Source organism: Bufo bufo, chromosome 1 (genome assembly GCF_905171765.1).
Source record: "Bufo bufo chromosome 1, aBufBuf1.1, whole genome shotgun sequence".
NCBI lineage: Eukaryota > Metazoa > Chordata > Amphibia > Anura > Bufonidae > Bufo > Bufo bufo.
In genome coordinates, this window is record NC_053389.1 from 556,441,981 (window position 1) to 556,456,108 (window position 14,128).

Here is a 14,128-nt window from a genome sequence, read left to right on the forward strand (position 1 = left end):
ACTATAATGCGCTCATGGGAGGGGTGGACTTCAATGACCAGATGTTGTCTCCGTATTTAGTTTCCCGCAGAACCAGACGCTGGTATAAGAAGGTGTCTGTATATTTAATTCAATTGGCGCTCTACAATAGTTTTGTTCTCTACAGTAAGGCTGGGAGAACAGGATCCTTCCTAAAATTCCAGGAAGAGATCATCGAGAACCTCCTTTACCCAGGAGGTTCCGTGGCCCCATCCACCAGTGTAGTTAGCCGTCTACACGAGCGACATTTCCCCAGTGTCGTTCCTGGTACCTCAACCCAACCGTCACCCCGAAAAAGATGTCGTGTCTGTAGCAGGAGTGGAATAAGGCGTGACACCCGCTATTTCTGTCCTGACTGTGCTGACCACCCTGCCCTATGCTATGGAGAGTGTTTCCGGAAGTACCACACACAGGTACACCTAGCATAGGGATCACATCTCACCAGGACAGGCACACAGGGCTATTAGGGCCCATTCACTCACAGCTGCTGCAAACCTCTCCTTTCACCTGGGATAAAGTGCATAACGTACTTCGCCACATCTTTGGGCGATTTGCGCTTTGCACAATGTCCCATGGGGAAGGAGAGGTTTGTTCTATAAAAGGTAAAAAAAACTAAACAAAAAAAAAAATACCGGTAAGTAAAAAAGTTAAATGTTCAGTTAAAAAAGTTTAAAAAAAGTTTCTATGTTCTGTTCAACAGTTAATAAAGTTATTGCTTTGCGGCCTGGTTTTTTCTTTTTTGTTTTGTTTTTTTTACCTTTCAGGTGGACCAACCGATCGACTAGCTGCAGCACTGATGTGCATTCGGACAGAAGCATTGCGCTGCTGTCAGATTACACGCAAGTCGGTGTATGCGGCGCTGCAAGACGAGATTTCTCCTCTGCAGTAAAAGATACGTTTGCCGAGGCATATGAGCTGAGGAGGTGGCGGTGTTCATATACTTTGGCAAACACTTTGTATATATAAAAAAAAAAATCCCGGCAATGATTTATTCATCCACATCGATTGATGTGAATGGAGAAATCTGGTTTGCCAGGGCATACGAGCTGAAGTGGGTATGGATGTTGGGCGGAGCTCCTATGTCCTGGCAGACGCCTTTCCCCTCCTTTTTCTTTTTTTGGCAGAGATTTTTTCATCCACATTGATCGATGCGAATGAAGAAATCTGTGCCGTTCATTTTTTTCTTTCAGCCCAGAGGCTGAACGGAAAAAAAAAATCTCATTACCCGTATGCTCAATATAAGGAGAATAGCAGAAACTCCTAATGCTGGGCATACATGTAATGATTGCGGAGACCCTCAAATGCCAGGGCAGTACAAACACCCCACAAATAACACCATTTTGGAAAGAAGACACCCCAAGGTATTCGCTGAGGGGCATATTGAGTCCATGAAAGATTGAAATTTTTGTCCCAAGTTAGCGGAAAGGGAGACTTTGTGAGAACAAAATCAAAAAAATCTATTTCCGCTAACTTGTGCCAAAAAATTTTTTTTCAATGAACTCGCCATGCCCCTCATTGAATACCTTGGGGTGTCTTCTTTCCAAAATGGGGTCACATGTGGGGTATTTATACTGCCCTGGCATTTTAGGGGCCCCAAAGCGTGAGAAGAAGTCTGGTATCCAAATGTCTAAAAATGCCCTCCTAAAAGGAATTTGGGCACCTTTGCCCACCTAGGCTGCAAAAAAGTGTCACACATGTGGTATCTCCGTATTCAGCAGAAGTTGGGGAATATGTTTTGGGGTGTCATTTTACATATACCCATGCTGGGTGAGATAAATATCTTGGTCAAATGCCAACTTTGTATAAAAAAAATGGGAAAAGTTGTCTTTTGCCAAGATATTTCTCTCACCCAGCATGGGTATATGTAAAATGACACCCCAAAACACATTCCCCACCTTCTCCTGAGTACGGAGATACCAGATGTGTGACACTTTTTTTTTGCAGCCTAGGCGGGCAAGGGGGCCCACATTCCAAAGAGCACCTTTCGGATTTCACAGGTCATTTACCTACTTACCACACATTAGGGCCCCTGGAAAATGCCAGGGCAGTATAACTACCCCACAAGTGACCCCATTTTGGAAAGAAGACACCCCAAGGTATTCCGTGAGGGGCATGGCAAGTTCCTAGAATTTTTTATTTTTTGTCACAAGTTAGTGGAAAATGATGATTTTTTTTTTATTTTTTTCATACAAAGTCTCATATTCCACTAACTTGTGACAAAAAATAAAAATTTCTATGAACTCACTATGCCCATCAGCGAATACCTTGGGGTCTCTTCTTTCCAAAATGGGGTCACTTGTGGGGTAGTTATACTGCCCTGGCATTTTCCAGGGGCCCTAATGTGTGGTAAGTAGGTAAATGACCTGTGAAATCCGAAAGGTGCTCTTTGGAATATGGGCCCCTTTGCCCACCTAGGCTGCAAAAAAGTGTCACACATCTGGTATCTCCGTACTCAGGAGAAGGTGGGGAATGTGTTTTGGGGTGTCATTTTACATATACCCATGCTGGGTGAGAGAAATATCTTGGCAAAAGACAACTTTTCCCATTTTTTTTTATACAAAGTTGGCATTTGACCAAGATATTTATCTCACCCAGCATGGGTATATGTAAAAAGACACCCCAAAACACATTCCTCAACTTCTCCTGAGTACGGGGATACCAGATGTGTGACACTTTTTTGCAGCCTAGGTGGGCAAAGGGGCCCACATTCCAAAGAGCACCTTTTGGATTTCATAGGTCATTTTTTACTGAATTTGATTTCAAACTCCTTACCACACATTTGGGCCCCTAGAATGCCAGGGCAGTATAACTACCTCACAAGTGACCCCATTTTGGAAAGAAGAGACCCCAAGGTATTCGCTGATGGGCATAGTGAGTTCATGGAAGTTTTTATTTTTTGTCACAAGTTAGTGGAATATGAGACTTTGTATGAAAAAAAAAAAAAAAAAAAATCATCATTTTCCACTAACTTGTGACAAAAAATAAAAAATTCTAGGAACTCGCCATGCCCCTCACGGAATACCTTTGGGTGTCTTCTTTCCAAAATGGGGTCACTTGTGGGGTAGTTATACTGCCCTGGCATTCTAGGGGCCCAAATGTGTGGTAAGGAGTTTGAAATCAAATTCTGAAAAAAAATTACCTGTCAAATCCGAAAGGTGCTCTTTGGAATATGGGCCCCTTTGCCCACCTAGGCTGCAAAAAAGTGTCACACATCTGGTATCTCCGTACTCAGGAGAAGGTGGGGAATGTGTTTTGGGGTGTCATTTTACATATACCCATGCTGGGTGAGATAAATATCTTGGCAAAAGACAACTTTTCCCATTTTTTTTATACAAAGTTGGCATTTGACCAAGATATTTATCTCACCCAGCATGGGTATATGTAAAATGACACCCCAAAACATATTCCCCAACTTCTGCTGAATACGGAGATACCACATGTGTGACACTTTTTTGCAGCCTAGGTGGGCAAAGGGGCCCAAATTCCTTTTAGGAGGGCATTTTTAGACATTTGGATACCAGACTTCTTCTCACGCTTTGGGGCCCCTAAAATGCCAGGGCAGTATAAATACCCCACATGTGACCCCATTTTGGAAAGAAGACACCCCAAGGTATTCAATGAGGGGCATGGCGAGTTCATAGAAAAAAAATAATTTTGGCACAAGTTAGCGGAAATTGATTTTTTTGATTTTGTTCTCACAAAGTCTCCCTTTCCGCTAACTTGGGACAAAAATTTCAATCTTTCATGGACTCAATATGCCCCTCAGCGAATACCTTGGGGTGTCTTCTTTCCAAAATGGTGTTATTTGTGGGGTGTTTGTACTGCCCTGGCATTTGAGGGTCTCCACAATCATTACATGTATGCCCAGCATTAGGAGTTTCTGCTATTCTCCTTATATTGAGCATACGGGTAATGAGATTTTTTTTTTCCGTTCAGCCTCTGGGCTGAAAGAAAAAAATGAACGGCACAGATTTCTTCATTCGCATCGATCAATGTGGATGAAAAAATCTCTGCCAAAAAAAAAAAAAGGAGGGGAAAGGCGTCTGCCAGGACATAGGAGCTCCGCCCAACATCCATACCCACTTCAGCTCGTATGCCCTGGCAAACCAGATTTCTCCATTCACATCAATCGATGTGGATGAATAAATCATTGCCGGGATTTTTTTTTTTATATATACAAAGTGTTTGCCAAAGTATATGAACACCGCCACCTCCTCAGCTCATATGCCTCGGCAAACATATCTTTTACTGCAGAGGAGAAATCTCGTCTTGCAGCGCCGCATACACCGACTTGCGTGTAATCTGACAGCAGCGCAATGCTTCTGTCAGAATGCACATCAGTGCTGCAGCTAGTCGATCGGTTGGTCCACCTGAAAGGTAAAAAAAACAAAACAAAAAAGAAAAAACCAGGCCGCAACGCAATAAATTTATTAACTGTTGAACAGAACATAGAAACTTTTTTTTAACTTTTTTAACTGAACGTTTAACTTTTTTACTTACCGGTAATTTTTTTTTTGTTTAGTTTTTTTTACCTTTATAGAACAAACCTCTCCTTCCCCATGGGACAATGTGCAAAGCGCAAATTGCCCAAAGATGTGGCGAAGTACATTATGCACTTTATCCCAGGTGAAAGGAGAGGTTTGCAGCAGCTGTGAGTAAAAGGGCCCTAATAGCCCTGTGTGCCTGTCCTGTGAGATGCAATCCCTATGCTAGGTGTACCTGTGTGTGGTACTTCCGGAAACACTCACCAAAGCATAGGGCAGGGTGGTCAGGACAGTCAGGACAGAAATAGCGGGTGTCACGCCTTATTCCACTCCTGCTACAGACACGACATTTTTTTCGGGGTGGCGGTTGGGTTGAGGTACCAGCAACGACACTGGGGAAATGTCGCTCGTGTAGACGGCTAACTACACTGGTGGATGGGGCCACGGAACCTCCTGGGTAAAGGAGGTTCTCGATGATCTCTTCCTGGAATTTGAGGAAAGATCGTGTTCTCCCAGCCTTACTGTAGAGAACAAAACTATTGTACAGCGCCAATTGAATTAAATATACAGACACCTTCTTATACCAGCGTCTGGTTCTGCGGGAAACTAAATAGGGAGCCAACATCTGGTCATTGAAGTCCACCCCTCCCATGAGCGCATTATAGTCGTGGACTGAGAGGGGCTTTTCAATGACACGGGTTGCCCTTTCAATTTGGATTGTCGTGTCTGCGTGAATGGAGGAGAGCATGTAAACGTCACGCTTGTCTCTCCATTTCACCGCGAGCAGTTCTTCGTTACACAAGGCAGCCCTCTCCCCCCTTGCAAGACGGGTGGTTACAAGCCGTTGGGGGAAGCCCACGCGACTAGTTCGCGCGGTGCCACAGGCGCAAATCCGTTCTAGAAACAAATGCCTAAAGAGGGCCACACTTGTGTAGAAATTGTCCACATAAAGATGGTACCCCTTGCCGAATAAGGGTGACACCAAGTCCCAGACTGTCTTCCCACTGCTCCCCAGGTAGTCAGGGCAACCGACCGGCTCCAGGGTCTGATCTTTTCCCTCATAGATCCGAAATTTGTGGGTATAGCCTGTGGCCCTTTCACAGAGCTTATACAATTTGACCCCATACCGGGCACGCTTGCTTGGGATGTATTGTTTGAAGCCAAGGCGCCCGGTAAAATGTATTAGGGACTCGTCTACGCAGATGTTTTGCTCAGGGGTATACAAATCTGCAAATTTCTGGTTGAAATGGTCTATGAGGGGCCGAATTTTGTGGAGCCGGTCAAAAGCTGGGTGGCCTCTGGGACGGGAGGTGGTGTTGTCGCTAAAATGCAGAAAACGTAGGATGGTCTCAAATCGTGTCCTGGACATAGCAGCAGAGAACATGGGCATGTGATGAATTGGGTTCGTGGACCAATATGACCGCAATTCATGCTTTTTAGTTAGACCCATGTTGAGGAGAAGGCCCAAAAAAATTTTAATTTCGGAAACTTGGACTGGTTTCCACCGGAAAGACTGGGCATAAGAGCTTCCCGGGTTGGCGGATATAAATTGTGTGGCATACCGATTTGTTTCTGCCACGACTAAGTCCAAGAGCTCCGCAGTCAAGAACAGCTCAAAAAATCCCAGGGCCGAACCGATTTGAGCCGTCTCAACCCGAACTCCAGACTGGGCGGTGAAAGGGGGAACTACAGGTGCGGCTGAAGTTGGTGACTGCCAATCAGGGTTTGCCAGCACCTCAGGGATTCTAGGGGCTCTACGGGCCTGTCTGCGCGGTGGCTGCGACGGGGTAACTAGTGCACGTGCCACCGTACCAGCTTCAACTGCCCTTCTGGTGCTCGCCACGTCACCATGTTGTACGGCAGTGCTGGTACTAGGTCCAGGAAGGGCTGCGCTGCTGGTGTATGCCTCACCACGTGATCCGGCAGCGACAGCCCCACTCTGCTGCTCTTGAAACGGATCCTGCGTAACCTGTGGTCTAGCGACACGGGGCCGGGTACGCCTGGTGCTGCCAGGGACCTCCACCTCCTCGTCCGAACTTTGGGTCAGAGAGCCACTGCTTTCCACAGGTTCATATTCTGACCCGCTAGATTCATCAGATGAGGGTTCCCACTCCTCATCCGACTGGGTCAGAATCCTGTAGGCCTCTTCAGAAGAATACCCCCTGTTTGACATTTGGACTACTAAATTTAGGGGTATTCCCTGAGACTACCCAAGAAAAAAAGCAAACCTGTCTTACAAAGGGGAGGCTAGCGAAGTACCGGAGGCTGCTGCGGTTGATAAAAAATATCAAAACTGATTTTTTTTATCGCCGCAGTGCTTGTAAAGTGAATGTGCAGTGATCAAAAAACAAAATTTTTTTTGTCACTGCGGTGGGGCGGGCGTGGGTGAACGCACGTGTGGGCGACCGATCAGGCCTGATCGGGCAAACACTGCGTTTTGGGTGGAGGGCGAACTAAAGTGACACTAATACTATTATAGATCTGACCGTGATCAGTTTTGATCACTTACAGATACTATAAAAGTACAAATGCTGATTAGCGATACGCTAATCAGCGAATAAAAGTGACTGCGGTGCGGTGGGCTGGGCGCTAACTGACGCTAACTACCTAACCAAGGGGCCTAAACTATCCCTAAAACCTAACAGCCAATACTAGTGAAAAAAAAAAAGTGACAGTTTACACTGATCACTTTTTTTCCTTTCAATAGTGATTGACAGGGGCGATCAAAGGGGTGATCAAAGGGTTAATTGGGGTGCAGGGGGGTGATCTGGGGCTAAAGTGTGGTGTTGGTGCTACTCACTGTGAAGTCTGCTCCTCTGCTGGATCCAACCGACGAAAAGGACCAGCACAGGAGCAGACAAGCCATATAACAGATCATATTTACTAATATGATCTGTTATCTGGCTTCTGATTCGATTTTTTGAAAATCGCCAGCCTGCCAGCCAATGATCGTTGCTGGCAGGCTGGTGACGAAATACTTCTTTAACTTTTGCCGGCCCGCGATGCGCATGCGCGGGCCGGCAATGCACGAAATCTCGCGTCTCGCGAGAGGACGCACCGGCGCGTCCACCCAGAACAACAGGACCGCCGCAAAGACGCAATCCTGCGTACGGCGGTCCTGAGGTGGTTAAGCACTGGGGGCTGAAGTGGTTAATATCAAGTGTGTTCAGCATAATAATGGAGTGTATTTGGCATCAAGTGTATTCATACAACATACTAAATCATCAATAATGATGAAACGAATGTGTGACAATATATAAGAAAACCAAATAGACAAAGGGAGACACATAAGAAAATCTCAAATTTTTAGACATAAAAATAATAATAAGATTAGCAGTAGTAATGCAGACAAGCGCTACGACAAGCAGCTCATTTGCCGAATAGAGGGTGTACCCGATCCTAATATAGGGGGAACATAAATGCCGCAAAAACAGGCAATATTGGAGCAGTCCCCACTTATACATCTAACAGGGATGTTTTATAGTTAAGACTACACTGATATGAGCAGTAATGAGGGCCAGCTAAAAAGCACCTCCAACAGAAAGCCCATAGGCAGTATAACAACAACCATTAGTAGTAATAACAAGCATGTAAAAACAGCAACATATTACCTAAAATAAATGGGATCACAAGAGGATCAGGCCCTGGATCGACAAAGAGCGCACCCTGGCGTACGTTTCGCTCCGCTTCTTCAAGGGGCGTATATAGTTGTATATTAGATGGTTAATGGGTACAACTATATACACCCCTTGAAGAAGCGGAGCGAAACGTACGCCAGGGTGCGCTCTTTGTCGATCCAGGGCCTGATCCTCTTGTGATCCCATTTATTTTAGGTAACATGTTGCTGTTTTTACATGCTTGTTATTACTACTAATGGTTGTTGTTATACTGCCTATGGGCTTTCTGTTGGAGGTGCTTTTTAGCTGGCCCTCATTACTGCTCATATCAGTGTAGTCTTATACATCTAAGGCTACTTTCACACTAGCGTTCGGGGCTCCGCTTGTGAGCTCCGTTTGAAGGGGCTCACAAGAGGCCCCGAACGCATCCGTACTGCCCTAATGCATTCTGAGTGGACGCGGATCCGCTCAGAATGCATCAGTCTGGCGGCGTTCAGCCTCCGCTCCGCTCAGCAGGCGGACACCTGAGCGTTCGGGTGTCCGCCTGGCCGTGCGGAGGCAAGCGGATCCGTCCAGACTTACAATGTAAGTCAATGGGGACGGATCCGTTTGAAGATGACACTATATGGCTCAATCTTCAAACGGATCCGTCCCCATTGACTTTCAATGTAAAGTCTGGACGAATCCGTCTGAACTACTTTCACATTTAGAATTTTTTCTAAACTATAATGCAGACGGATCCGTTCTGAACGGATGCAAACGTCTTCATTATAGGAGCGGATCCGTCTGATGAAACATCAGACGGACCCGCTCTGAACGCTAGTGTGAAAGTAGCCTAACAGGGATTTTTTATAGTTAAGTGGGGACTGCTCCAATATTGCCTGCTTTTGCGGCATTTATGTTCCCCCTATATTAGGATCGGGTGCACCCTCTATTCGGCAAATGAGCTGCTTGTCGTAGCGCTTGTCTGCATTACTACTGCTAATCTTATTATTTTTATGACTTCTGTAATGTCAATTACTTAATAAAAATTTGAGATTCTCTTATGTGTGTCCCTTTGTCTATTTGGTTTTCTTATATATTGTCACACATTCGTTTCATCATTATTGATGATTTAGTATGTTGTATGAATACACTTGATGCCAAATACACTCCATTATTATGCTGAACACACTTGATATTAATAGGCGAAAAACACCCTCAATGACTGTCCCCCAACATGTTTCGCCAGCTAACCTGGCGTCTTCAGGGGATCGGACTGTAGACTGCCTAACAGCCTAAGGCTGCATTCACACGTCCGTGGTGTGTTACGGGTCCGCAACACACCAACCCGTCACCCCCATAGAAATGCCTATTCTTGTCCGCAAGCTGCGGACAATAGGACATGCTCTATCTTTTTGCGGAGCTGCGGACCCAAAGATCGGGGCCGCGCACCGCAAATGCGGATGTGGACAGCACACTGTGTGCTGTCCGCATCCATTCCGTCCCCATAGAGAATGAATGGGTCCGCACCCGTTCCGTAAAATTGCGGAACGGATGCGGACCCATTTTGCGGACGTGTGAATGGACCCTAACAAGTGTATTAGCCTAAACAGAAGTGTATTCAGCATAGGGGGGAGTCTGGAGCCAGCGCGCAGCTTCCAGCCCCTTATTGAATTACAGTCCAGATAGTGAACTGAGTATAAGTTGATCCATTAATAAAAAATAGGCAACACAACTGATAGTTTTTAAATGGGTAGATTTAATGGTCAGTAATAATGATTCAGCTGTAATAAAAGTTAAAGGGAACCTGTCACCTGGATTTTGTGTATAGAGCTGAGGACATGGGTTGCTAGATGGCCGCTAGCACATCCGCAATACCCAGTCCCCATAGCTCTGTGTGCTTTTATTGTGTAAAAAACGATTTGATACATATGCAAATTAACCTGAGATGAGTCCTGTAAGTGAGATGAGTCCTGTCCTGGAGATGAGTCAGGGACAGGACTCATCTCAGGTTAATTTGCATATGTATCAAATCGTTTTTTACACAATAAAAGCACACAGAGCTATGGGGACTGGGTATTGCGGATGTGCTAGCGGCCATCTAGCAACCCATGTCCTCAGCTCTATACACAAAATCCAGATGACAGGTTTCCTTTAAGTTTTATGGGAGTGAAAGGCATATGTCAAGATAAGGCAAAAACAGTCTTAGGACTATAGGCAAATTATGAATTAAAGGGTTTCTGTCACCAGAATTAACCCTATTAAGCTAGCTGACATTACCGATGTGCTTATGTCAGCTAAACCTAACTAGCCTATTCCTACTTTTATCTTTGCCCCTGTTACGCCAGAAATCTAGCGCGGTGAGGAAGCTGGCAGCCTGCGAGCGTCTTTCCCTCACCACGCCTGCACCGAATGCTGAACCGCGTGAGATTTCACCAGAGCACAGGGCCGGCAGACAGATGCGAGCGCTGCCTGGCCCTGTCAATGAGGACTTGGAGGGAGGCGACAAAGGTGGGAGAACTGAGCCTCTAGGAGCAGGAACAACGCCCCCCCCTGCTCCTAGAGGCAATTAGCATATTATAAAAGTTATATTCTGGGAGTAACGGGGGCATAGATATAAGTAGGAATAGGCTAGTTAGGTTCAGCTGACATTAGCACATCGGTAATGTCAGCTAGCTTAATAGGGTTAAATCTGGTGGCAGAAACCCTTTAAGTGCCTTCACATATGTCAGGGTCAAATATTTTGTATTGACAACTACACAGCCCAGCCAGCCGGGATCACCATAACCATGTAGTGGCCACTCAGAAGTCTGTTCTGGGGGACAGGTTATTATTTTAGCACGTCTGATCCTTGATTCCCTCTGGAGGCTCAGGACGTGCCTGGCTTTTCCTTATTTCCCACTCAAAGTTATAAGAACATACATACTTTACCAAGCCAATCATGGACGAGTCAGAGAGAATTGGGAGAAAAACTAATATAGGGGTCCATGTTCTAGCATTTGAATGGAGCGGCAGACACACACGCATGTCCACCACTCCATTCAGGTCTATGGGACTGCTGGAGATAGCCGAGCACAGCGGAGTGTCAGACACACATGCAGGTCAGTAGCTCCAGTCACACAGGGGCCCTAGCAGTCAGACCCCCACCGATTAGACACTTATCCTCTGGATAGGGGATAAGAGGTCATAGGATGACCCCTTAAGGGTCCAATTACATGTCCATATGAATGGGTCCACAACCGTTCAGCAATTTTACTGAACGGGTGCGGACCCTTGATTTCAATGGGGCTGCAAAAGAAGTTGACAGTACACCGTGTGCTGTCCGCATCCGTAGTTCCGTTCCGCAGCCCCGCAAAAAAAAGATAGAGCATGTCCTATTCCTGTCCGCAGCCACGGACAAGAATAGGCATTTCTATCAGTGCCGGCCACGTGTGGTCCGCAAAATGCGAAACACACATGGCCGATGTCCGTGTTCTGCAGATCCACAATTTGCATACTGCAAAACATTTGCGGACATGTGAATGGACCCTTAAACAAATAAGTGAAAGGCAGTTTTTTTACAGTTTTTTTTTTTTTTGTTCTATATAACAAAATAGATGGAAAAATACCTGAAAAAAGTTCTAGTTTTTGTTTTTTTTATTTTTTTTAAGCCAGGGACGCATGTGTGCCCTGAATTCCATATTCCCCATAGACTCTCAGCTAAAATCTGGAGCTGGCATTTTTTCAGCAAAACTTGCACCAAAAAAAATAAAAAAAATAAATGCAAAAAGTGCCGAAAAACATTTCTAAAAACCCATGTGTGAATCTACCCTAAAGGGGACGTCTGTCCGGTAGAAATCACTGCTGCTGTGGCCAGCGGTTCACATTCATGTGCCTAGTGGGACCAGGGAGTACAGAGACCTATAGGGCACCCGAAAGCATCAGGGAAATTACCGACAGATTACTTTTTTAATAAATAATTCTGAGCTTTTTAAAGAAATATTTGCCCGTCAACCCTTTAACACAGCTTTCATGGTGAAAGGAGTTTTTCCTTCTGCTTATCCATGCACTATTGTGTAAGGCTATACCCATCAATCTGGATTAGTGTTGAGCGAACTTATGATTTGTAAGTTTGGCGTACAAAGTTCAGGATATCTAAGAATCCCGTTATGGATTCCACTACCGCGGATTATAACGGAATTCTATGGCGGTATGCACCACGGAAGCCTATAAGAGGCATTCCGTCATAATAAAGTCTATGGCCTCTTTTAGGCTTCCGTGGTGCATGCCGCCATAGAATTCCATTATGGTCCGTGGTAGTGGAATCCATAACGTAATTCTTAGATAACCCGAAAGTCGAACTTGCAAAATGCAAGTTCGCTCAACACTAATCTGGAGCCATGGGCATTCATCTCCTTTGTAGACCATAAAATATACCTTTTTTGTGCTTTTCAGTCCATCTGGGTATAATGATGACCACATCCACTGCAATGGGGAGTATCAGCAGCCTCCTAGTGGGGGTCCCAGCAGACAAGCACAGCTCTGCTACAAACAGCATCACAACACCTCACAGACACGAGCACAACAGAAATGGAACTAAAAGACGGAAATTACCTGGACTTCCTTGAGTGGAAACCCAAGGCAAGACATCTCTATGCAGGTTAAAAGTGACCTGAAAATCCAGCAGCATCTCCGCACCGGCTTTATGTAACGTCCCTATGCAGCTATGGCCACCATTAGGCGCCCTTCATGTAGAGACAACACGAGCGCCTCCTAATGAGCACAACCTGTAAATGTCGCGCACCGCGCCCCGAACCCCAGCGCACACTTCCTCCACGCCTCACCCACAACAAAACTTTAGCCCCGTCCCTTACATGCCTGCTGACAAATCACAGAACACCGGAAAGGCAGCTCTCGATGCTATTGGTTGTACAGACGTCCGTCAGCGTCTGCTAATGACAGGAAGGTTTGCTGAAAGGAGCAGACTGAGCCTAAGCAAATGGTACTGCATGCAGGGTACGGACCTCTCAGCCCCCTGGTGGTCAGGTCTGGAACTATGATGGGACTTAACCCCTTAAGGACCTGGCTCATTTTTGGCAAATCTGACCAGTGTCACTTTAAGTGCTGATAACTTTAAAACGCTTTGACTTATCCAGGCCGTTCTGAGATTGTATTTTAGTCACATATTGTACTTCATGACACTGGTAAAATGGAGTCAAAAAAATTCATTTTTATTTATAAAAAATACCAAAGTTTTTAAAAAAATTTGCACATTTCCAAGTTTCAATTTCTCTATTTCTATAATACATAGTAATACCTCCAAAAATAGTGTCTACTTCATGTTTGGATCATTTTGGGACTGATATTTTATTTCCTGGGGACGTTACAAGGCTTAAAATTTTAGAAGCAAATCTTGAAAGTTTTCAGAAATATTCCAAAACCCACTTTTTCAGGACCAGTTCAGGTCTGAAGTCACTTTGCGAGGCTTACATAATAGAAACCACCCAAAAATGACCCCATTCTAGAAACTACACCCCTCAAGGTATTCAAACTTTGTTAACCCTTTAGGTGTTCCACAAGAGTTATTGGCAAATGGGAGATGAAATGTAAAAATTTCTATTTTTTGGCAAATTTTCCATTTTAATCCATTTTTCCAGTAACAAAGCAAGCGTTAACAGCCAAACAAAACTCAATATTTATTGCCCTGATTCTGTAGTTTATAGAAACACCCCATATGGGGTCGTAAACTACTGTACGGGCACACGGCAGGGCGCAGAAGGAAAGGAACACCAAATGGTTTCTGGAAGGCAGATTTTGCTGGACTGGTTTATTTACACCATGTCCCATTTGAAGCCCCTCTGATGCACCCCTAGACAGGAACGTACATAGAAATCATTAGGCCCCATAGCAAGAATCTGAATTGGGCCCCCTAACTCCGCCCACTAGCCAACCCTTGGCCCATCCCTGTGCCCCACGTTCAGCACGCAGGCCACAGGGAGTACGAGCTTACACACAGCCCCAGAGAATAAAGAGTTAAAGCAGTCCGGT

At 45.3% G+C, this 14,128-nt stretch overlaps 1 protein-coding gene across 2 annotated transcripts in view; it reads right to left on the reverse strand.

Moving 5' to 3' along the window:
• The window catches only part of LOC120982828 (gamma-secretase activating protein), a 146,109-nt gene extending 133,236 nt beyond the window's left edge, over positions 1-12,873 (reverse strand). For both annotated transcript variants that reach the window (XM_040413013.1, XM_040413021.1), the window contains exon 1: positions 12,695-12,873. In XM_040413013.1, the coding sequence (XP_040268947.1) occupies positions 12,695-12,770 (76 nt within the window). In that variant the 5' untranslated portion in view covers positions 12,771-12,873. The remainder of the gene's footprint in view (positions 1-12,694) is intronic.
• Positions 12,874-14,128: the final 1,255 nt, after the last annotated feature.